At 42.9% G+C, this 24,139-nt stretch overlaps 1 protein-coding gene across 6 annotated transcripts in view; it reads right to left on the reverse strand.

Annotated features, from left to right (window-relative positions):
- The window catches only part of OXR1 (oxidation resistance 1), a 327,657-nt gene that overhangs the window by 167,356 nt on the left and 136,162 nt on the right, over nucleotides 1–24,139 (reverse strand). The window contains exon 1 of one of the 6 annotated variants that reach the window (XM_068397277.1): nucleotides 14,036–14,064. The exons of the other annotated variants lie outside the window; for them this stretch is intronic. Coding sequence (XP_068253378.1) covers nucleotides 14,036–14,055 — 20 coding nt within the window. The 5' untranslated portion in view covers nucleotides 14,056–14,064. Of the gene's footprint in view, nucleotides 1–14,035; nucleotides 14,065–24,139 lie in introns of those variants that run through there. 6 annotated transcript variants of the gene reach the window in all.

Below are 24,139 nucleotides of genomic sequence, written 5' to 3' on the forward strand. Positions count from 1 at the left end.
TCAGTTAATTGTAAAGGCATTTTGTGAAAGAGGAGAACATAATAAGTAAACAGACAGTGAGGTCCAGCCAGGAGCATCTCAGCCCAGCCAGGTGCAACAGCCCATCAGCTGGAGTGCCTCCAGGCAATTGGGGACCTTCTGGCCTGGCCTTCCTCCTGCAGCTGGGCAGCCTGCCCTGTCACACCATGACATGCCACAGCCATGTTACACAGTGCTGCTTGGCAGCCGTGAATGCCACTCCTGGGACCAGAGGCACAGCAAGCAAGAGAGCCTCCATCTTTATTCTGAGCATTAGGATGTGCTGCAGAGAGTGCAAAGACCACGCTCTGTGACCTGCCACCAGATCATGGGGCTGAGGAGGGGGGTCAATCCAGGGCAGCAGAAGACACAGATCTCACAGGCAATCATCCAAACTCTCCTCATGCTCCTTCCCAAATGGAGCCTCCCCTCCTCTTCCTAGAGCCACAAGACTCATCCTCACACTGAAGTTCAAAGTGCGCTTTGGGCAAAGCTATCCGCTTCCCGCCAGGCCTGGGGGCTATGGAGCTGCACTGTGAAAGGCATTATTGCTGTTTTCACTTTTCTAAGAACCAGGCACGGCACATTACACAGATGTTAGGACTGAAAAAATATCTAATACCTAGAAGTCTTTGGAAGCACCCACCTGTCTTCATTGAATACAGGTCAATGACAAGACTGGACAAAGGCTAGCAATTTAAACTGAGAGCCACTCAGTACCTGTCTTAAGCAACTAAGTTATCCAATTTGTATAAATACCTTGTCTTCATACTTTTTCAAGATAGGTTAGCCTTGAAATAAAGACTATATAGATCTGCAATGTCTGCATAATATATTCTTCTGTAAGTCCTCACAGGAAAAAAGCAACTGTCATAAAATGAAGCAATTAGCACCAACGCACAAAGGGCAGGCTGTCATTACAGTGAAGACAGAGACAGAAGCTGTTCCTTGAGGAGACTAAAACATCTAGCATTTCTCCTTGCTAGGAACATAAATTGGTTCTCGGAGTGCTCTGCAGGATAGAATAATATCGGATAAATCTCTGTGGAAGCACCTAACTTGTCAAACGCAAGTTAGAAACTAGGCAAAATGAGGAATCTTTCATCATCATAGCCAAAGGAGAATTGAGTTTTTGCCTTTCAACTCAGGCATAACTCAAGTATTTTGAATAGTGAGTATAATTTTGGTATTTTAGTGAAATGTGCAGAAAATGTATAGACTACATAAAAGGAACTTTATATTGGTTGGCTTTTTTGACTATTATTTGATAGATACACCACATCCTCCACTGAAAACATGTTCATTCAAGCTTCTTTTTCTTGAGGGAGTTTCACTGGGCACTAACCATACAGGTTTGAAAAAGTACTTGTCTTGTTCTTTTTGCATTTCTGATTCATAAATCAGGTTAGTCAAGCTTATACCAGATGGGAGAGAAACATCTTCAAAGATCCAGGAATATTTTGTACTTAAACAAGACAAAATTATCCTCCTACCCTTCTGGTAGGGACCCTCCTGCTTTAAGTATTGAGCTCTGACTAACCCTGACCAGCTTTCTCTTTTCACCCGGGGTCAGTAACATGCTAAAACAGTTACCGGCGTTTCCTCCAGAGCTCCAAGAACAGCCCAGAGGGCTGACTGGGGATGCCAGCCCATACTCAATTCACTGAGATGCTGCAGCCACATAGCAGATAGAGATCTAGAGCCTTGTCAAGGTCCCTTCGGATGCAATTAGAAAATGGGAAGTCTGTTAATTGCACCTATTGAGAAAATGCTATCTCAAGCATATATATTTTCATGTCTTGTCATCCCCAAAAGTAAGCAATGCCACTTGATGAGCTGATTAATAACAGGTTGTACTAAGAGAATCTATATATAAAGGAGAAACATACATCTGAACAGATAGGTTGTGAAATAGTGCCTGCTTATTTAAAAACAAATGGCAAACCCACACAACTATTTTGTTTCTCAGTTCTGTGGTAGTAGTAGGAACTTTTTAAACAACTTTTTACTTTGTGCCCACAAGAGTGTAAAGGTTGTAAAGGCATTTCTCTCCATTTTCACCTTCCAAGCACAGCTCACAAGCACTGATGATACACTGCCTTAGTTGCAGAAGGGACTGTGCACTGGGGGAAGCTCCGTTGGACAGAGCAGCAGGAGCTGAAGGAGCCGCAGGAGCAAGAACCAGGGCATGAGCATCCCCAAGAGAGAATAAAGCAGCTCAGCAAGCACAGAGATTACATTCAACGTGAACCCAAGTAAACGCATCTGGGGGACAACAAACTATGGTAAAAAAAGGAAAAAGAAGACCCTTCAAGAAGATTAAAGTTTTTTATATTATGAGAATGTTTGAAATTTCAACAGTAATTTCAACATCCCCTAACTGTGGGAACAAAAAATAAACGTAACGTGATCACAATGAAAATTCCCACTCTCAGTAAATTCTAGGTCTGCAGAGCTGCAAGCAGGAGGCACTGCTGGTATCTATCCTACACGAAACATGTATTTTTTATTTGGATATTGGCTTGCGATGGACAATGCCTACAAAGTTCATCAGGGCCATTACGGCTCTCTTCATGGCCATGACTGCAGTTTTCTCCTTGTCTTAGCTTTCATTTTAAACTAAGAATTATGACAGCCAATTTCTCTTTTCAAGTTTCCTTACAAAGGAAATTGCCTCTTGCCTCTTAAGACTACTTTGTCCTGGGTCCTTTCAGGTCCTCCTCTGTAATCATGTTTTCTGCTCCCGTTATCAAGCCACTGTGCTTTGATGACCTAACGCTCAAAGCATACTGCTGGCTGCTGGAAGCCACTGGAGGTTTAGATAGCAGATTTCTACTATTTTAAAATATCCGTCTTTAATAAAAGTGTCATCATTCGTTTTGATTTCTCCCATTTACTGAACGTAAGGCACTTCTAGACTACACAAAACGTTGCCACCACCAGATCTCCTGCTGGACAAGGCTGCAAGTGCCCTGAACGCCGTGTCCGTGCACAGTGCCAGGACTGCCAGCTGCTGGGGGTGGCACGGGCATCCCTGTGGCCTGAGCTTCAAGCAGACAGGGTAGGCATTCCACTTACAACAGTGACAGGCAAAATGAATATGTAGTACTTACATAGTTCTGATTTATATAAAGATGTAGGACCCTGAAAAAGTGTATGTTTAAAAAGATTTACACATTTTTTATATTTAAATAACAAAAGATATTTTTCAGACTTTCCTGTCATAAAAATATACACCCTGTTTTTACACCACGTAGCAAAACTTTAACATTAGGAAAGGAAATTGCCTAAGAAAGGAAGGGATTGTCTTATTTTTTATCCACAGCAATGATATCAATAAATATTGATAAAGTTTTTTAAAATACAGCAAAGTTTGTTTTGTTAGGTACAGACTGAAGGCTTCATTTTTAAGTTCTGTGCTTAATAAACCCACCTTGACATCAAGTACTGCAGTTATCAAGTTTGTCAGTATTTTCTCAGAAGCTGAACTTTCTTCAGACAAGTGTTGCCAGTCAATTAAATCAAAATAGAGAGCATCATGACGAAGTGTGTTACTGCTCAGTCTTTAATAAACCAGCTGCGTATTTCTGAGTCTCTCCCAGCTTCCCAAGAGGGGCCCTGATTCAGCGGTGTCCTTAGGCCTCTGCCTGACACTGAGACCAACAGCAACGTGGCTCAGCTGTCTCCATCCTGGGAAGGAGGTGACCATTAATGCATAGCACTGCTTATCAACAGATATTGTCCAACTTTTTTTTTTTCACATGTGTAATGTAAATCTCTAGCTCTCAATTTGAATGTCAATAGTAAAAAGAAAGATCAGATTTGTAGGAGTTGTTAAGGTACCTGGACTCTTTTCAGCATCCTAGTATGGCAGAACCATATTTCTTCAACCGGCTGTGGAGGCAGGTCACAGCTTGCCAAGGACCAGTGGGTTCAGTAGGCACATGCACATGTTGAGATTCAAGAAGAGACAGCTAGCATCACAGAATCACAGAATCAACCAGGTTGGAAGAGACCTCAGGGATCATCGAGTCCAGCCGTTGCCCTGACACCACCCTGTCAACTAGACCATGGCACTAAGTGCCATGTCCAGTCTTTTCTTAAACACATCCAGAGATGGTGACTCCACCACCTCCCTGGGCAGCCCATTCCAATGTCTAATAACCATTTCTGAAAAGAAATTCTTCCTGATGTCCAACCTGAACCTCCCCTGGCGAAGCCTGAGGCTGTGTCCTCTTGTCCTATCGCTAGTTGCCCGGGAGAAGAGGCCGACTCCCACTTCACTACAACCTCCTTTCAGGTAGTTGTAGACTGCAATAAGGTCACCTCAGAGCCTCCTCTTCTCCAGGCCAAACAACCCCAGCTCCCTCAGCCATTCCTCATAGGTCAGACCCTGCAGACCCTTCACCAGCTTGGTCGCCCTCCTCTGGACTCGCTCCAACACCTCAACATCTTTCTTGAAGTGCAGGGCCCAGAACTGGACACAGTACTCAAGGTGCGGCCTCACCAGTGCCAAGTACAGAGGGACGATCACTTCCCTAGACCGGCTGGCTACACTATTCCTAATAGAGGCCAGGATGCCATTGGCCTTCTTGGCCACCTGGGCACACTGCTGGCTCATGTTTAGCCGGCTGTCGATCAGCACCCCCAGGTCTCTTTCCGCCAGGCCGCTTTCTAACCACTCTTCCCCCAGCCTGTAGCGCTGCATGAGGTTGTTGTGGCCGAAGTGTAAGACCCGGCACTTGTTCTTGTTGAACCTCATGCCGTTGGTCTCGGCCCATCTATCTAACCTGTCCAGATCCCTCTGTAGGGCCTTCCTACCCTCCAGCAGATCGACACTCCCACCCAGCTTGGTGTCATCTGCAAATTTACTGAGGGTGCACTCAATCCCTACGTCTAGATCATCTATAAAGATATTGAACAGCACCCGCCCCAGAACTGAGCCCTGGGGAACACCGCTAGTGACCGGCCGCCAGTTGGACTTTGCCCCATTCACCACCACTCTCTGGGCTCAGCCATCCAGCCAGTTTTTAACCCATTTAAGAGTCCACCCATCCAAGCCCCGGGCAGACAGTATGTCTAGGAGGATGCTGTGGGAGACAGTGTCGAATGCCTTACTGAAGTCTAGATAGACTACATCCACAGCCCTGCCCTCATCTACTAAGCGGGTCACTTGGTCATAGAAGGAGACCAGGTTGGTCAAGCAGGACCTGCCTTTCATGAATCCATGTTGGCTGGCCCCGATGCCCCGATTGTCCTGCATGTGCCGTGTAATGGCACTCCGGATGATCTGTTCCATCACCTTGCCTGGCACCGAGGTCAGGCTGACAGGCCTATAGTTCCCTGGATCATCCTTCCGACCCTTCTTGTAGATGGGCGTTACATTTGCTAATTTCCAGTCAGCTGGAACTTCTCCAGTTAACCAGGACTGCCGGTAGATAATCGAGAGTGGTTTGGCAAGTTCATTTGCCAGTTCCTTCATTACTCTGGGGTGAATCCCATCTGGGCCCATAGCCTTGTGGGTGTCCAACTGGCACAGCAGGTCACTAACCGTCTCCTCCTGGATCATGGGAGGTTCACACAGCCCCCCGTCCCTAACTTCAGGCTCTGGGGGCCGAGTCTCCTGAGGACAACTGGTCCTGACATTAAAGACCGAGGCAAAGAAGGCATTGAGCACCTCTGCCTTTTCCTCATCCCCTGACACTACACTACCCTCCTCATTCAGCAAGTGGTGGAGGCTCTCCTTGACCCTCCTTTTGCTGTTGATGTATTTGTAAAAGCTTTTTTTGTTATCTTTGACTGTAGCATCCTTCTGCAGAGTTATCTACCAAGCCACTACACCATAAAAACACTTAAATATCATAACTCTTTATTTATGTTGCAGAGCATCCAGAAGCCTTGCAGGAAATTGCATAAATAAACACGAAGTAGTTGATGCCTGAGAGGCAGGTAAGTGCCCAGGATGGTACAAGCCTGTTCAGATCCTTGCCTTAAGACTCAGCTCCTGGTAAGCAAAACATTCCTGCGCCATACCAGGGCAAAATGATCCCTCTCAGCTTTTTCCTCACTTTCTTTCAGTATGCATCTTGCATCTGTGCTCCTGTGCTTGAACAAACTCTCTTGGGTCAGTGGTGTTTGAGCCGTTGTGTCTTCAGTGATGGCACTCTCTGTCATGGGCATGAGGAGGATCTTTGGGACCACAGCTCCTGGCTCTGCACATTGCAGTAAGCACACGTTTTTTATTCTTTCCTTCTCAGAGATTTACAGATGAGCTGCTTAACTTTTAGGGACAGTTACCACTACAACCTTGGTGGATCGAGCACAGAGGAACATGCTCCCAGCAAGAAGATAAGAGAAGATACCAAGAAGGGCAGTCCTCACAAACACTGCAGTGACATGGCAACTGTATGAAAGAGATCATTAAGTTTTATCGACAGATTGTGTATCTTCTTAACCTTCCAGCTGCAGACTGGGAGGAGACACTGGGGGAGAGAAGGAAGAACAGGAAGGCAGAGGAAGGCTAGCAGCACTCCCAGGCAGCCACCTACAGTTCTGTGGTGGCAGTAATGGCTGTCAGCTTCTGCTGCCTGAGCTGCAGCTCGTGCCCAGATACACTATGAGGAGCCTCACCACCACTGATTTCTCTTTCCTTCTGCAGGTGGGACTTACAGGCAGTACAGACCAATATTAAAGAAGACAACCTAAAACCATAATTCAGTTTCATGCTGAAGTAAAGACATGTCCTCATCAGGGGAAAAGGATGACCTTTCCCTTGAACCACCATTTAGATTTATGCCTGTGACAAGCAACAATCTTTTCCTAATTTTTTTTTCTCTCACAATGACACAGAATAGAGTTGGACAAACATAGAAACAAGAGATTGTAGAACACAGCTGCCCTGCACGGTTTTTTATTATTATTTTTAAATCAATAAGTACAGAGAGCAGAATTGCTATAAGCATTGCAGCTGCACCCACTACCAGACACTAGTAATCTATAGGCATCATAGTAAATGACATTATTTAAAGAAGAATCCAATCAAAAAGCACTACACCGTGTCTTTCCAAAGCACAGTGAGGCTTTTTTCCCCCTTGGCCCAGAATAAAGAACACCTCAAGGCTGGTCTGGCATTGCCAGGTTAAGATCCCCATGATCAGACATAAGCCTCGACAGGCGGCTGAACAGAGAAGGTACAGGAGACAAGGAGGTAGTGTCTGACAGTATGAAAAAGAGAAGCCAAGGAGTGATTTAAACACAGTTGGAAGTGATCAAAACCAGAGCCCAGAGGACAAATGAGGCCACAGCATGTTAAATGAGGCAAGTGAGTTTGGAAACATTTATGCATTTAGCTTCCTAACTAGAGCTCAGCTCCAAGGCAGAACTGTTAAACAGCCACCTGATCAGAATTTGTAAGAAAACAGCATACAAGCTAAAACATGGAAGCTGCATTTAGATGCATGCAATAAAACTGTCAAGATTTAGAAGTCCTACCATATAAATCAGAGGCTTTTCGTCTAAATGCAAAATAAGAATCAGTAAATCACATTTCCTTCTCAGGAAGTATTGGCAGGATTTCGAGACGTACTTAACTAATCTCACAATGTGTGTTTTTTTCCTTGGCTAATCTTCTATGAAAAGTAACTATTAGGAAATCAAAATGTTATGGCTAAGCCTTGTTAATTGCTCTTTCGAATGAAAAGGTAAAACCTCTCACTCACATGTGAAAAATGTGAGGAAGAGGAAGAATTTAGGAACATAAATCAACATAAAAAAATGAGGGGACTGTATCCTATTCTCTCCATGCACTTCAATAACCTCTGCGTTTATCTGCACTCAGTAAATTTGGGCTTAACTTCGTACCATATTAGGAGCCTGCAAAAAACACCTATTAAAACCTGCGTAAGTCTTTACAGAAAACTCAAAAGAATGGAAAAGGGAAAAGGCAATAGAGTTCCTGACCCTCCTGCCCATCCAAACTGGATGCAGGCACTGTTTGGCACCCGCATTCACCGAGCACAGCCGGGAAAGGGCCAGAAGGCACCTCCTGCTCCTGCCCGTTGCAGTGGTGTACGGATGGCTCTGCTCCAGCTCCGTGGACCAGGCAGGGTCTTCTCCTTGAAACCCTGGCAGCATAAATACCTGTGCCCCGCTTCTTCAGCACAGCTCCAGTGTTTCAGGCAGTTAAGATTTCCACTTTCAGAATGGTTTAGGCTCAAAAAATGAACTTTCCTCCGAAGTCAAAACCTGGAAGAAGTCAAGCTTTGGACTGGGAATTTCTTATGATTTCCAAATTTTGTCTGAAATAATACTTTCCTCTAGAAAAATGTGTGATTTTGGTAAATCCAGATTGAATTTACTTAGTCTGACTGTAAGATTAATGCCAAGTTTGTATTTGCATAGAAATATTTTAAAGCAATATAAAGATTCATTTGGAGATACCTAAAATCAGACAGAAAGCTTCTTCCTACTCTGCAGCAGGAATAGGAATTAGATACAACAGTCCAGTGTCTGTCTGGTACTGATCATTGCAGTGGCCTCCTGCAGATCCAATCCCACAGCTTTCCAAGATCACTGGGTGCCCAAATGACATATATTTAGACATTGTGGTACTCATAATTTATGTGCACAAAATACAGAGCTCCTTGACTTTCCATTCCATTTATTTTTCAGTATATACTGCAGAAAAAAAATTGTCTTGGAATTCAGTAGTTTCTAAAAGTACACATATTCTGAGAATATAAAGCTTTTAAAGTTAATATGTTAGAAATTAGTCATCTGCTCCTATAAAAAAAATAGGACATGTAACATACAAGTGGAGAAAGAGTAGACATGGTATTTTATGTATGAGAACTGACCTCTTCATCTGTGCTGCAGCTACTGTATTTCATCTTTACAGAGTGCTGAGAAACCAAGAAGTTATATAATTTAGGAAGAAGCTGATAGGGCCAGTGTCATTTTAAATCCCACTGTGTGAAAATCAATTACAAGAGGTGAAAATAAAAAAAAAAAACAAAACACCTCTTCAGGAATCAAAATCTCCATCCCATAATATATCCCTATATACATGTATATTTTAAAAGAAGAATGAGCAATAAAACTTTAAAGAAAAAGAGAGCATGGGAGGGAAGTGGAAGGACAGGCAGAGCAGAGAAGGACCAGAATAACCACAGATCGTTTCAGGATGCTGGTATGATGAAGTAAAAAGACAAGTCGCTTTGATTACATCATTTTGATTCTGCTTACGCTAAATAACAGAGACTTACAACATGGAGCTTAATAGGAATAAGAAAGCCAAACAATTCTTGTGTACTTTTGTAGGAAAGTATATGCTTTTTTAACCAGGAAACACAACACAGTCCTACTTAGATCAGTCTGCACTTTTCTAAGGGAAAATCATCCCATCAAAACAATTTAAAGCTATCTTTGATTGAAGGCAGGTTAGGCCAAGTCAACAGATCTATTTTATTTTCCAATTGTCTCAGCAAGGAAAACAAAAAGAGACAACGATACTGGCTCGGGAGCCATAAAAGAATTTCTGCAATCCACGAAAATAGATCTTTTTTTAATCTCTGCATTGACCAATCTCATCTTTTATCCATTAAAACATAGGCCACTTGGGAAAAAAGATCTGGTAATTCTCATTTGATTCATTTACAAGTGGAGTGAACTTTTAGAGAAGGAAAGCAAAAGAAGACATTTTCTGTAAAATGGGTGTAATGGAAGAAAAAGGAGCAAATGCAAAACATGGCCAAAGCACATGAAAAGATAATTCACTGAACCAAAACCAAATTAAAATGACAGTGTTGCATAATCAGGAATTCAGAATGGTTGACACATTTTGCCTGAAGAAAGTAGCTAGATAAAATCATAATCACAGAATCATAGAGCGGTTTGGGTTGGAAGGGACTTTTAAAGATCACCTACTCCAACCCTCCTGCCATGGGCAGGGACACCAGGTTGCTCAAAGCCCCATCCAAACTGACCTTGAACACTGCCAGGGACGGGGCATCCACAACTTTTCTGGGCAACTTGGTCCAGTGTCTCACCACCCTCATTATAAAAAACTTCTTCCTTATGTCATTAATTCACTACAGCTCTTTTCATCTCCCTGTCTTGACATCCGTACAAATGACCCACGAGTCATGATCTGAAATTAAGCTCAGCAGACAGCAAGTGGTGTCTTTCATCTGGCTGACCCAGTAAAACCACAGCAAGTCTCCTGCTTCCCATGCTTAGCTGCCTTCTGATTCCTCCTCCTCCTCCCATCAAGCGGATGGCACTACTCTGAAGATCCCCCCCACCTTAATCTCCTTGTTTCTCTCTAATATTTCTCCATTCATATTGCTCCACTTCCTCCATGATTACAGGACTAAAGGAGCACATAAGAAAAACTCAGATAAGAAAATCCATAGAACTGAGTTAAGCCACTTCAATACTATTTTTACATGGACTCTTCTCTGCAGGAGGGATTTTTTTTTTAAGAAGAAGAAAAGACAGATGGAGAAATAATATAAGCAATCAGATTTTGGAAAGCTTCCAAGAGCAGAAATGTCAAGAGAACTACTGCAGATGTAGTAGCCTGTGCATTTCAATCAGGAATACAAATAATGGCTACATAATCCATTTAAACTGTCTGCACACAACACCCCGATAAGAAAGCACTTCCTTTTTGTTTCTTAGGCCTTTATCCTGGCAGCAGTTTGAAATTAACACCCCCCAACAGAGGCCTTCACTCAGGAGGGCAGGGCTCGATCATGAAAGACATGCCCTACAGAGCTGGGACGTCCCTGCCTTGTCATTTCAGCTTCACTTCCTCATGCTCTAGCAGACTCGTCTCCCACCCCAAAGGTCCATTTTGGGAGTTCCATGCCTTCTGCATCCTCAGTTCTTCCCCTCTGCTCTTCCTTTCCCCTTTCCCTTTTTTATTCCTTCTCTTGGGAGGCAATGAGCTACAGGACATGGATACCCATTTAGTCCCTCTTGAGATTTAGGCTCCTCTTTTTCCTCTAGAAGGGTTTTTGTGGTTGCACACCTGACAGCCCATATTGAAGTACCCCCACCTACATCTGCTCTGTTCTGCTGGAGCAATGGGAGGAAAAGAGAAACAGGGTGCCATCAGCACAGAGGGCAAAATAGGACCCAACGGACAGATTAAATCTTTCTGGAGACTGAGGCATTATACACACACACAAAAAGTAAGAGATTATTGATGTCTGTAAGCTTTCATTTCTGGTGTATGATGACTTTCTTCAGGCTATCTGAAAAATCAAGACAGAGACAAACAAGTCTGTATGGGACAGACTTTCCATTGCCATTTTAAAGATTTACAATTATAAAGGGAAATCCTAAAAGTGAACAATCGTTGTACAGCAACAGAATACAAGAGATGCAATTAATAAGGCAATGGCCTCTCATTCCTCCCACTTCCCTCCCCAGACTTCCTAAGGGTGGAGCCAAAGAAACACCCCATGATTTCAGCCTGGAGGATGCTGTGCTTGGTGCTGGACCAATGCCCACTGACATATCAGTCCCGCAAGACTCTCGCCGTTGGCATACCCCTGGGTTCTCCAGATCCCCAAAGAGGTCAACACAGACACCTCGCTGCATGTAGCATCTTAGATGATCATTGCCTCTTTGGGGATTTTGTCTTGGTTTTTTTTCCCCACAAATGGCTTTAAAACAAAAGGTATCCCCTCTGTTAATGCAATGATGTGCCTGTGTCTTTATGTGCCAACTGGAGGTTTTTTACCCATTAGCCTGCTTATGAGAAAATGAGAGAGCTTTAAAACCACTACATAAAGTTAGAAGCACCTTTGTCAGTCAGGATGCTGTCACCAGTCTTAAAGCAAAAAGCCCACTCCATTCAGAAACTGTGAGTACTTTCAGATACCATATACCAAAAGGAAAAGCTGTTTTTAACATATTCTTGTACTCAGCAAAACAAGACCTGCATTAAGAAATGACAGCAGCTTTCAAAAACCATCTCTCCATGGAGTCACTCTAATACCAGGAACCCTCAGCAAAAGCAATCTATTTTCTAAGTGACTTTCTCAGCAACCGCTTGCCATGACGCTGACGTCAGCCATCTCTCAGGTCAATGCCTGTCTCTCATAATGAGAGTTTATCTCCTGTCACTCCAGAATTATTGGTGCCTTCACAACTGCCAAATCAGGAGTGTGTTTAATTGGTGCTATTATCTAAAATGCCTGCTTGCTATAAAACTGTATGTTTTAGGAATGGGCATCAATTCAGCTCTGAAATTAATAAAAAAGAAGGGTGAACATTTCCTCTTCCAGGTGCAAGTCTCTTGATTTTCCTCTACCCTGTGATTCCTGACTGTCAACAAGGCCACGTTGCCACTACCATAGCCAGCTCCCTTCATCAAAGCTAAGCTCGTCAAGGAACTACATAAAGGGTTTGGTTTTGTTTTCTTTTACCCCCAGATACTCTGTGGAGGTGGAACGCCTTAAGTAACTGCTTTTCATAGAATCACAGAATGGTTTGGGTTGGACATGACCTTAAAGACCATCTAGTTCCAACCCCCCTGACACAGGCAGGGACACCTTTCCACTAGACCAGGTTGCTCAAAGCCCCATCCAACCTGGCCTTAAACACTGACAGGGAGGGGGCAGCCACAACTTCTCTGGGCAACCTGTTCCAGTGTCTCATGACCCTCACAGTAAAGAATTTCTTCCTAATATCTAATCTAAATCTACCCTCTTTCAGTTTAAAACCGTTGCCCCTTGTCCTATCACTACATGCCCTTGTAAGAAGTTCCTCTCCAGCTTTCCTGTAGGCCCCCTTCAGGTACTGGAAGGTCTCCCCGGAGCCTTCTCTTCTCCAGGCTGAACAGCCCCAACTCTCTCAGCCTCTCTTCATAGGAGAGGTGCTCCAGCCCTCTGATCATATCGTGGCCCTCCTCTGGACTCGCTTCAACATCTCCGTGTCCTTCTTATGTCGGGGGCCCCACAGCTGGACGCAGTACTGCAGGTGGGGTCTCACGAGAGCGGAGTAGAGGGGCAGAATCACCTCCCTCAACCTGCTGGCCACGCTTCTTTTGATGCAGCCCAGGATGCAATTGGCCTTCTGGGCTGCAAGCACACACTGCTGGCTCATGGTGAGCTTCTCGTCAACCATCACCCCCAGGTCCTTCTCCTCGGGGCTGCTCTCAATCCATTCTCCACCCAGCCTGTATTTGTGCTTGGGATTGCCCCAGCTCACATGCAGGACCTTGCACTTGGCCTTGCTGAACTTCATGTGGTTCACACGGGCTCACCTCTCAAGCCTGTCAAGGTCCCCTCTTTTCCCTACCTCTCATCCCATCTTCTGTCCCTCCTACTGAATAGGCCACAGGGGACAGGCTGGAATGACAACTCTTGGACCCAGTTGCCTTCCCACACCACAAGCCATCTCATTTTCACCTCACTGACTCATCCAGGGCAATCATATAAATAGGATTTCTCCAGCTTTTCTGCAAGTCACATTTTATTTTTCTTGCTCCTCGTCTTCACCAGCAGTTGTTGAGTGTGCTAGCTAGCTCTTAGAGCCAGCTTGACACATGAGATGTGAGAAGACAGTGAACCACAAAACTTGCAAAACTGCAGTTTGAAAGAAACCTTGCAAAAGGGATCACTGCCTTATACACCCCATGAATCACACTTTGCAGTTTCAGAGAACAATAGGGTTCTAATCCTGTTGGAAACTGGGGAATGGCAATATGTCTCTTTTTCTGATCACAGGTCTGTTAGAAACACTGAAGGGCAATTCTGAAAGGAGGCATACATCCCTAATTACCCAGATGAACGCCAGTTTGAGAAATAAGCAACTTCTTGCATTGACATCAACTATAAATAGCACAGGGAGGCAAAGCAATACCAGGGCTGTTAGTGAGCATCTCTGAAGTTCAGAAAGCAGGTGGCTTAAAGTGACATTTGGAAACAGATAGACAATTTATTCCCATTTAGCTGTCATTAAAGGAAGAGGCAATATAAAAGTATGAACTAATCTGGTTATTTACCCCATAAAATGATGTATCATTGACAACACCCAAACTTGTTATGTAAGAGTGATCCATCCTTGTGACAGTTGTCTTCTAAAACAAACCTTCACAAACAGAAAAAAAAAGATAGACAGCATTTATGTTTCTATTTGATTCCCAGCTCCTGCAATAAAATTAACGTTGCAAAGGCCATAACAGTAAAATTCAGATATGATTTTAATTGTTTTGGCCTCTTACTTGCATCTTGAAGTAAATGTTTCAGTTGGGAACAGGCTGACTCCTAGTCTAAATTTTCCTTCTAGAAATGGCATCTAAGGGACATATATTGTATTTCAACAGACCTTTAAAAGGTTGGATGTAAATTTAGGAACTGATATCACCGACGACCTTAAGTTTCACCATTTTCCTTTACTAAAACAGCACTGATCATTAAGTTCACCTTCAAAACAAACCAAAACACATTATGCAGCCCATGATGTTAACATCTATGCTATTATAAAAGGTTATTAATGCAGTTTTGTACCTCTCTAATGGTTTCTTTCTTCCTGTCCTTTCAAGGAGAATACACGGACAGCCTTTTAACTAATACAAGCCCTGTCCACTGCTCTTCTTCACTTCCACCTCAAAATCCGTCAAATCAAATTTCTCCGTCTTGCAATTTATGAAACAGAAGTGCATCATTAGAAAGGCTCATTTCCTGAAGTAAGTGGGTTGCTAACATCCTTCTTTGTATTACACAAAGGACTTTACAAAAAAATACCCAAATAATAAATAGCTATAAAAAAAAAATTAGACCACTCATGCTATAATATTTTCATCTTACTATTTTCTAAGAATCTATATGTACAGCACAACCTGCAGACCCAACACTAAATTGCTGTGTGTCATCTCTAGAAAAAAGATCTCATTGTAATTTCCCTCGTTCCCTCATAATATAAAAGGTACAGGAAGGTATAGACATTAAAGCATGTGGTCATAACTGAAAGAATACACTCAGGCAGAAATTAGTGTCTAGAAATGTGGAGCAGAAGAATTTCCATTCTCTGTAAAATTTACTGACGAATGCAGACACATCAGCAAACTGATACAGCAATCACCTCTCTCCAGTAATTTAGGCAGTGCTTAAACTCAGCTTCCCACTAGGCAACTTGTTGGATTACTGGTCAGAATCCTCCTGGCTGAAGGTTCACTTCTCCATGCTTGCCATTAATCCTTCACAACATCTCCCTACTCCTCTGCACCCACCAAGTGGGTGGAACACCTTGCTCTGAAACATGCAGTGAGCCCACTGTGCTCAATTCCAGATGTTCCAGCTGCAGGAACTTGTGTGCTAGGAAATTAGATAGCATTTGAAAAGCTAAGCACAAACAAGCAAGTAAGAGGAAAGGGGATGTGCTGTGATATTCATGGCATGGGCAGTCCGATTAATTTTGTCTTAGCAACAGTTTTAGCATCAACCTACAAGGAAAATGAGCGTACATACTGAATGCACAATGCTTTGGAAAGCAAAGCTTTGTCAAGTATACCAGCTTGGCAGGTATTTTCCAACTTCAGTAGATAAGAAGTGGTTACACACTGAAGTACACTATTTCCTCTCTCATTATGTACATTGACATGTTTCCAGTGCATTCAGGAGGAACATTTAGAATCAGACCACTGAAAAAGTACAAGTTGTCTCCCTTTTCTGTTCTCTGCAGCGCAAATGTTTCTTTTCAGTAAATTTCTCTGCTTTGAAAGGCAGTGCAATCAGATGCTGAGAAGTAAAATGGAATTACTGTTTCAGGCCACGAATGGCACTGTGCACAGGAGCTCACAGAGAAACAACCGTATTCCTATTTAGAGGAACATCCTGGTGTTCAAAAGCACTGAACGCACAGGAACACCTACTGAAATTAGAGCTACTTAATGCTCAGAACCAAAGCTATGTAATATTTAATTTTAAATTTTTGCATTGAATGAGCAGTCTAATTTCAGCATCCAAGATGTTTAATCCAGCATTAACCTCCAAACTTTGGGATTCGAGTTTGGTTTGTTCATAAACAGAGCAAACGACTTCACCCCGATCTTTACCAGGCAGTTGCTCACACCTCCATCTGTGTGGTGCAGCGTGCTGGGCGGCTCCTGGGCTAACATAGCAGGACTCCTGAAAATCAGAAATAAACCAGGCAGAGCGCAGGAGGGTTCCTGTGCAAAACCTGCCTGCGCTGCACACCTATGGCATCTGCCAGTGCCATTCATCTTCCACAGTGGTAACCACCATCAAATACCAAGGGAGAAAGGATGAAACAGAAGCCACCAGCCACGCAAGGTGAAGGCACCGAGCAGTTCTGGACAGTGACACCCGCAGCAACTGCAACCAACACTGTCTCTCTCTGACTGAAGCCTCATGGCTGATACGACAAAATCATTTTTATTGCCATAAAACTATGACATTAAATAAAGACCCCCAGCCATGGAATGTGTGGTCTACTTAATTAACACAAATTGAGCTGGGAGCCCAGGATGCATAGATGGAGGCTGGCATGTGGTACACGGGCATATGGTTCCTGAGCTTCCTTTGGAAGACCAGGCCCCTCCCCACTCCCCACCAAGCCACATTTGTAGCAAAGCTGAGTTAAATTGCCGCTGCTAAGAAGGTGCCACCGTCTCTGCACATCCATTTTCACAAAGCGTGTATTTCCTGCCACTGCTTTTTAACCTTCTCTCTTCCTGCATTCACAGCCTCATACTTAAACCACAGCTTCCCTAAACAGCACCAGCTCCTTAGAGTGTTCTCTAAAGTCTTGTGTCATGGAAACCACCCACAGCTGAAAGGTATCTTGTATACCCAAGCCTCAACCCTGTCTACTCCATGGATCCAGAAAGGAAGACCTTAACAGTGTGACCCAAGCTGATCCCTTCTTCCTTGGGGCCATATTTCATTCCCAGTGCTCATTTCTTCACCTCAATCCACTTCTTTGTTAACTAGAAGTGGTATCTGCATACACCAGAGGACCTGTTACCTGTATCCCCACCTCCAGCTCCCCAGAACACCCACCTCAAAAAGGACAGGAAGGAATCAGCAGGGGAACATGCATGGCAGCAAGGAGTAGGATTCAGGTACTATGAAATCTCTGGAGCTTCCACCACTGCTCCTGAGGAAAGGCAGGAGTGATACCCTGCTAGCACTGCATCCTCAAAAGCCCTCAAGAAGACAGTAAATACCACACAGGTCCTCCTGCCAGTAGATCTGACCTTTTATTCCTTCGAGTGGACAGGGATGCCACAGAAGTATACACATCCTTCTACCTATAATGGTCGACATACATCTATTATGCATAAATAGTTGCTTTCCTCGCGTGTTCAGTACCTATGCATCCTCTTGCGCCTTGCAGGATAACAAGTATTCCAGATTAGCAAAGCCTGACTGGCAGTGGTTAAGGCCTAAATATATGTCAAGTCATGTACCTCAGTTGATATATTTTCCAAATCCTCAGTACAAAGGAAAAATGTAAAAAATAGCATCACTACTTTTAATGCCAACCTTTGCTTTCTTTTTCTAAAGATGACTGTAGAAAAGTTAGTCCTAAATTACAGCAGCCACCTCCCATCTTAAATAAGCTTTTAAGAAACCATGACTTGTAGCAATAAAGATAGGTGCTAGTAAAATCCAGAAACTAAGGTCCTGGTGTGGCAAAAAAAAAGCAGAAGGATGTTTGTGAACTCACTAGGGGTTCCTTTGGTACAAGTAAGGGATGATGACATGAAGACCACTCTCACTCAGATCAGGATACAATCTATTTTGACCCAACATATGTTAAGGCCAAATTCTTGTACCAATGTAAAAAGAAGCAGAGCCCTTTTCCTGGTCCAGCACTAAACTCATGAGGCTGGAACCGAAGCTTGCATTTCTCTACAGAAAAACCAGGAGGTGCTAGCAGAGGTTGTGGCACATTTCCCCTGCCACCATGACCTGCTCTGACCAAGGCTGGACCCTACAGGCACCAAGAAATGTTCACTGCAACCTCAATATTCCACTCTGCCAGGAATCTGAGACTTATACGTAACTGGAGGCAAATTCATAGACTTCAAGATTTTAAGCCCTATCTGAGCCCTACTGCAACTGGTTTAACAACCCTTTCTCTAGTCACCATATTGCCTACTGAGAAGAACTGAGAATCAGGCCCATTGCTTCCAGACAGTGGGTTCCTGATACCTGGTAGAGCTATACCAGAGAAAAAAAAAGCTTGGCCATAGGTAGGAACATTAATGTTTAACTTTCTAAAACTAAAATAAACATTTTGTCAACCTCTCATCGAATTTGCTTAAAGAACTGTCTATAAATCCATGTGTCTACTGCTTATAAATCTTCCATAGTGGAGAAGCAAAGTACAATGTGTCCCTCGCTAGCTAGTCACACTATTTGGAAGAACTCTAAAGATTTCACAATTCCTAATTTAAACCTAACATTTGCATAGTAAGGACACATCTGTCTGCAATGGGCAAGCTTTTGATTTCCTTTAGGCTAACTGGGCCGCTCTGCCCTCCTGCACGTTCTCCCAGGTCTGTTAGTAGACAGAAGATACACTTTTGGTGAAGAGTATTATCTGCTACTGTAAATTCTCAGAACAGCTAATGCTACACCTTTACACCATGGGAACATAAGACTTCCGTACTCCACTGCAAGCATGCGCAGAAGCTCTACGCAGTTGAATGTAAGGTTATGTGAAATTAATCCCTTTGATCTCACATTTTCCATGGGTTTTTCCACTAAACTTTTTCCTTGCCTTTTCCTTTTAAAGCTGCTCTTGATTTTTTGCACAAGTTTTAAGTGATCACAAGTATTGTACTGGTCCTCAAAAGAATAATCCATTTTGGCTTCTGTGCATTATCACTTTCTTTAGTCTCTGTCTTTCTTCTTCCTGCATATCCTACATCTTACTTCTTCACAACTTTTGTCTTTGCTCTTCCCATTCTTCCACCTCATTTATTTTATCACATTATTTCTCTTTCCATTTTCATTTTTCAGCAGACTGGGAAAAAAATTTCACAGGAACTTTAGTTTTACAATCTATTAATGCTATTTTAGGGATGTTTTAGAAAAAAACTCTGAACTGATGAAATTTTTTGTGAACCTCTGTTCTCTCTTTGGGAACATTTTAATGCCCTGTCATCATCATGTTGCATAATCATCAGTCAGAGAACATCACACGGACATGGACGAATTCTGCCTGCAGCGGTGGGCTGCATGGAGGGCTCAGACTGACATTACAGCACTTGTCACATGTCTTTTCTATCTGACAATCTAGAAGAATCTTGCGGGAATTCACTTTCCCACAGAAACAGGGCATCGTTAATCTCAGAACAGGAACATTTCTTAAAGAAAAACTTGGAGAAGGCTCTGATAGAAGAAAGGGCAACAATTTATAATACATCCAGACAAAGAAGTTTTTCTTCTCATTCTGCTGCATTACTACGGCAAAGCCTTCCTGTCTATGGCATGTATTGACAGCTTCCTTCCCAATTTACTCCATTCCAAATGAACCAGTAACACAAAGCAGGACTGGACGTGGCAGCCTGTTAGCACGGCACTGAAGCAGAAGCTTAAAATGTCAACTATATTCAGTAGAGGAGGGAGCAGCGGCTTTTCACAGAAACAACTCTGTTGGAAAAGATTTAAGGAAACCTAACAGAAGAGCAAAGAAGATCTTTGTCTAGAGTCTAGTCAGCTTAATTACACTACTGTAGGGCTGGTTTACCCTGACGACTGTCAGGTGATCAGACATGTAAGAATATGCTGCTACACATCACGGTCTTCAGAGCGTAACTGTCCTCCTCTCACTACTGAACGGGACAAGACCCGTAACGTAGATTGGGTAGGAGATGGTACAATACATGCTCCTTCACCTGCTGCTCAAACAGCAGCAGCCACGGCTGTCTCCGCTCACAGCGTGCACCTTCCAGGAACCCCCAACAGGCATCATTTCTTCTGAAACCCAAAAGAAATGTATCTTACAAGCTCAGATTACCTAAGAGAGAAATCTCTGTATTACATAAATAGGTCTGGATTCATCCTGCCTAACTGAAACTGGAAATGTCATAATACAGACCTCACATTTATGGGAAAAAGAGATCTCCAGACTGCAATTCAGGTCTCAGGAGAGCTGAATCACTCCCTGGAGATGATTCTTTCTCTCTCTGGGGACTATAAAAGGAGTCCAGGGCAACTCAGCACAGAGTTATGCAGGATGGACTTCACTGTGACTGTTTACAGTAATTATTAGTGACCATATTCAACTCTATCAAGTCTTATGAACTCCCTTCTTGAGAAATGCATAATAATGAAAAATATAGCCAGGTAGTCTAAATATAGTTTCTTCTTTGCTAATGAATAGGAAGTTAAGTTTTCAAAGAATTCCTTAATATTCTTTCTCGTCCTTTTGTAATTTAAACAAAAATACAGAGCAATACATTACTGTGGCAAACACAGTAATACAGAACAAAACACAGAATGCATTTAAATGTAGAAAACCAAAAGCCATTAAGGAATACAACTAAACAGTTACAATGAATTCACTCATGGCCTTCAAAACGGATACTGATTCAACTAATATATAATGTTCCCAAAAAAAGGCAAAGCGATAGTTGCATCACATTGCCCAAGCTACAGCTGGTTGGAATATTTTTTGATACAAGTGGAAGACCTCTGCTCATATTCTTCCCAATGTCTCCATAATCCCCGACAGCCTCTCCAATCCCCAGCTGCGGTCCAGTACTGAGAAGGTGCAATGTGAAATTCCCTCTCAGAAAAGGCTTGGCTCATCTTCATAAACAACTGAGTGCATTTACAAGCATTGGAGAACAATCTCTCCACTGAATGTATGACCTGATTCAGAGTCAGTCTATCTGTTTCTTTCAATTTCAGAGGATCAGGACTGTGGGGTATATCTTATCTTCGGGACATGGAAAAAATATAGAGCCATAATAATAAAATGACAATCCTAATGGCACTGAACACAACTTTTCCAGTTTTTCCTTTTTTTTATAAGATGATTACACATGGTAGAGTAAAAAAATCAAGAAAGTGTGTTCCTCTCTTTCTAACAAATATAGTATTTTTTTCTCTTTAGTATTTTTTTTAATTTATCCACCCCCCAAAAAAAGAATTCTCTGGATTTTGCCTTTTTAAAGTTAGGGCAAGACAAATGCATTATTTTCAAAATTCCTTACACAAGCCCAAAAGCTAGTGGTTCTCACATACAAGAGATGAGTAAATGAAAAAGACTGTATTCATTTGATAGTTTGTCATTGGAGTAGAAACTAGCAAGAGTTATACAGCTCACAGAAACTAGGCATTAAGAGTACAGTGACAGTCAGAAATTATTGGAAAAGCCCAAATTTCTTATTTTTAGAAGTTAGTAACAAATAATTCCCATTTTCTTTAACAGTTTAAGAGTACTTGAAACATATGGCTACTGTGAGAGAAATAAGCGTAATACTTCGGTTTTCTTGCTACTGCATTCCTGGGAGTCCAGCGTTCACTGTGTAATCCCACAGTGGCAATATTCCACACCAGAGCGCTATTTAATCTGAAAAATTCTTTCCTGTTTTGTGTAATTCCTAAGTTTTTTTCTGTTGCCTTAATCCTGGATCCTTAGGGCTGTACAAGAACCTGCTGGGATGAGCAAGAGAGGCTGAAGGCATCCCCCACTTAATGCATTTCACAAGGGAAAATTCATCATTGCTGAAATAACATCCCTCCTTCAAAATCTTGTTAGACTTCTTGTCACCATTGACATACCCTTGACAGGTCTAACTGTGAGCAAGGGTTAAATTTAGACCCAAACTTTAAATAAATTCTGCATAAGTAAAAAGGGCTACCTGCACAGACACCACTGGCAATTGAAGGTGACAAATTATCTCTGCAAAAAGAAGTAGCTTGAGGTCAGAATCTTATCACTGTAAAAATAATCATCATGGTTTTGCTTTTCAACAAAAAAATTGCTGATTTCTATGCCTACTCCTTGTCAAGATAGATTTTATATTTTAAAAAATCATACAAATTTCAACACAAACCTTCTAATTCTGTGACATTTAAGTTAGATATTTCCCTTTCCAGACAGTGTCACATTTTTTAAGAGCAAAGGAGGCAAGCTGATTTCAAATGGAGCATCACTGAAAACAAGGTATTCTGAGTGTCACTTTTTCCCTGCAAGTCTGAAATATAACTTAAAGGTATAGCGAGGCATCAACACATGCTGGTATGTTGCATCAGTAAATTATTTTTATTATGTTTAAAATACTTGGAAACAGTAAAAAATATTTAGCAAGGAAATGCATTTTAATTGCAGGTATTAGAGAGTGTATAGGAGTAAGGAAGATTGATGTGGAAAAATCCACTGAAAATTGACTTTTTGTAATGACAGACAGTAACAAATACTGGGAAAGCAAGTGTGAAGAACTGCAAAGATGTAGATTGCTCTGGTGGTTGATCCTCCCTGGCAGCCAAGCACCCACTCAGCTGCTTGTGTCCCCAGTGGGACACAGGATAAAATAGGAAGAATGAGAGTGAGAAAACTTGTGGGTAGGAATAAAGATAGGGAGATCACTTACCAAGTACTGTTGCAGGAAAAACAGCCTCAATTTGGGGATACTTATTTTATTGTCATTTAGCATGAATGTTTAATTAATGAGTCATACTAGGAAACAAATGGAAAAAATATTTATACATTTAGGGAAAAAAAACCCTCTCTCTCTTCCCAGCCTCAGCTTCACTCCAGACCCCTCTCTTTCCCCTTTCCTGGTCTCCACTCCCCTTGTTATCACCGGAGGTTACACTGAGCCCCTTCGGTGAGGTGCTGGGCAGTGCAGGAGAGGTCAGAGCATAGCAGTTTGTCTCAGCTGCTCGCTGCTTCCCACTCTTCTCTTCCGCTGCTCCTTCCTCCTTATTTGTTTCCTCCGCTCCAGCATGGTCCTTCACAGGCCACGGTCCCTTTGTGGGTGCACCTGCTCCAGCATGGGCTCATCCATGGGCCACAGTTCCTTTGCTGTGGAACACCTCCTTCTGCTCTGGCCTTGTTCTTCCCTTTGGTGCCTCCATCTTCCTTCTCTCCATATTTTTGCACTTTCTTAAATGTTTTCACAGAGATGCCACCGGGTTGGCTGATGGGTTCAGCTGTGTCCTGCGGTGGGTCCGTCGCCGAGCTGGCTGGGACCTACTGTGTTGAGCACAGGGCAGCCCCTGGCCTCTTCTCACGAAGTCCATTCCCAAAGCCCCCCTCTACCAAAGCCTTGGCATGGACACCTGATACAACTCCTAAGTGTAACAAACAGACTAATGCTTTAAAACGTTGGAATAAGGCTCTTGTAATTGTAAACAGGAAGCATGGAGGGCAGGTTTCAAATACATGCTGCATTCTCATAAATGTAAAATATTTAACTTAGCAAAAACAATGCAATAGAAAGCTCTTATAAGACGTAATAAAAATAGCTAAATGAGAAAAATAAGATAAAAATGCATTTCCTAAGATTTCTCAAATTACGCATTGATGCGAGACATATACAAACTTGCAGTTTCACAGAATCACAGAATCACAGAACATTAGGGATTGGAAGGGACCTCAAAAGATCATCTAGTCCAATCCCCCTGCCGGAGCAGGATTACCTAGATCATATCACACAGGAACGCGTCCAGGCGGGTTTTGAATGTCTTCAGAGAAGGAGACTCCACAACCTCTCTGCGCAGCCTGTTCCAGTGTTCGGTCACCCTCACCGTAAAGACGTTTTTCCTCATATTTATGCAGAACCTCCTGTGTTCCAGCTTGCACCCATTGCCCCTTGTCCTGTCAAGGGATGCCACTGAGAAGAGCCTGGCTCCATCCTCATGACACTTGCCCTTTACATATTTATAAACATTAATGAGGTCACCCCTCAGCCTCCTCTTCTCTAAGCTAAAGAGACCCAGCTCCCTCAGCCTCTCCTCATAAGGGAGATGTTCCACTCCCTTAATCATCTTCGTGGCTCTGCGCTGGACTCTCTCTAGCAGTTCCCTGTCCTTCTTGAACTGAGGGGCCCAGAACTGGACACAATATTCCAGATGTGGCCTCAGCAGGGCAGAGCAGAGGGGGAGGAGAACCTCTCTCG

The sequence above is a fragment of the Nyctibius grandis genome, chromosome 3 (genome assembly GCF_013368605.1).
Source record: "Nyctibius grandis isolate bNycGra1 chromosome 3, bNycGra1.pri, whole genome shotgun sequence".
NCBI lineage: Eukaryota > Metazoa > Chordata > Aves > Nyctibiiformes > Nyctibiidae > Nyctibius > Nyctibius grandis.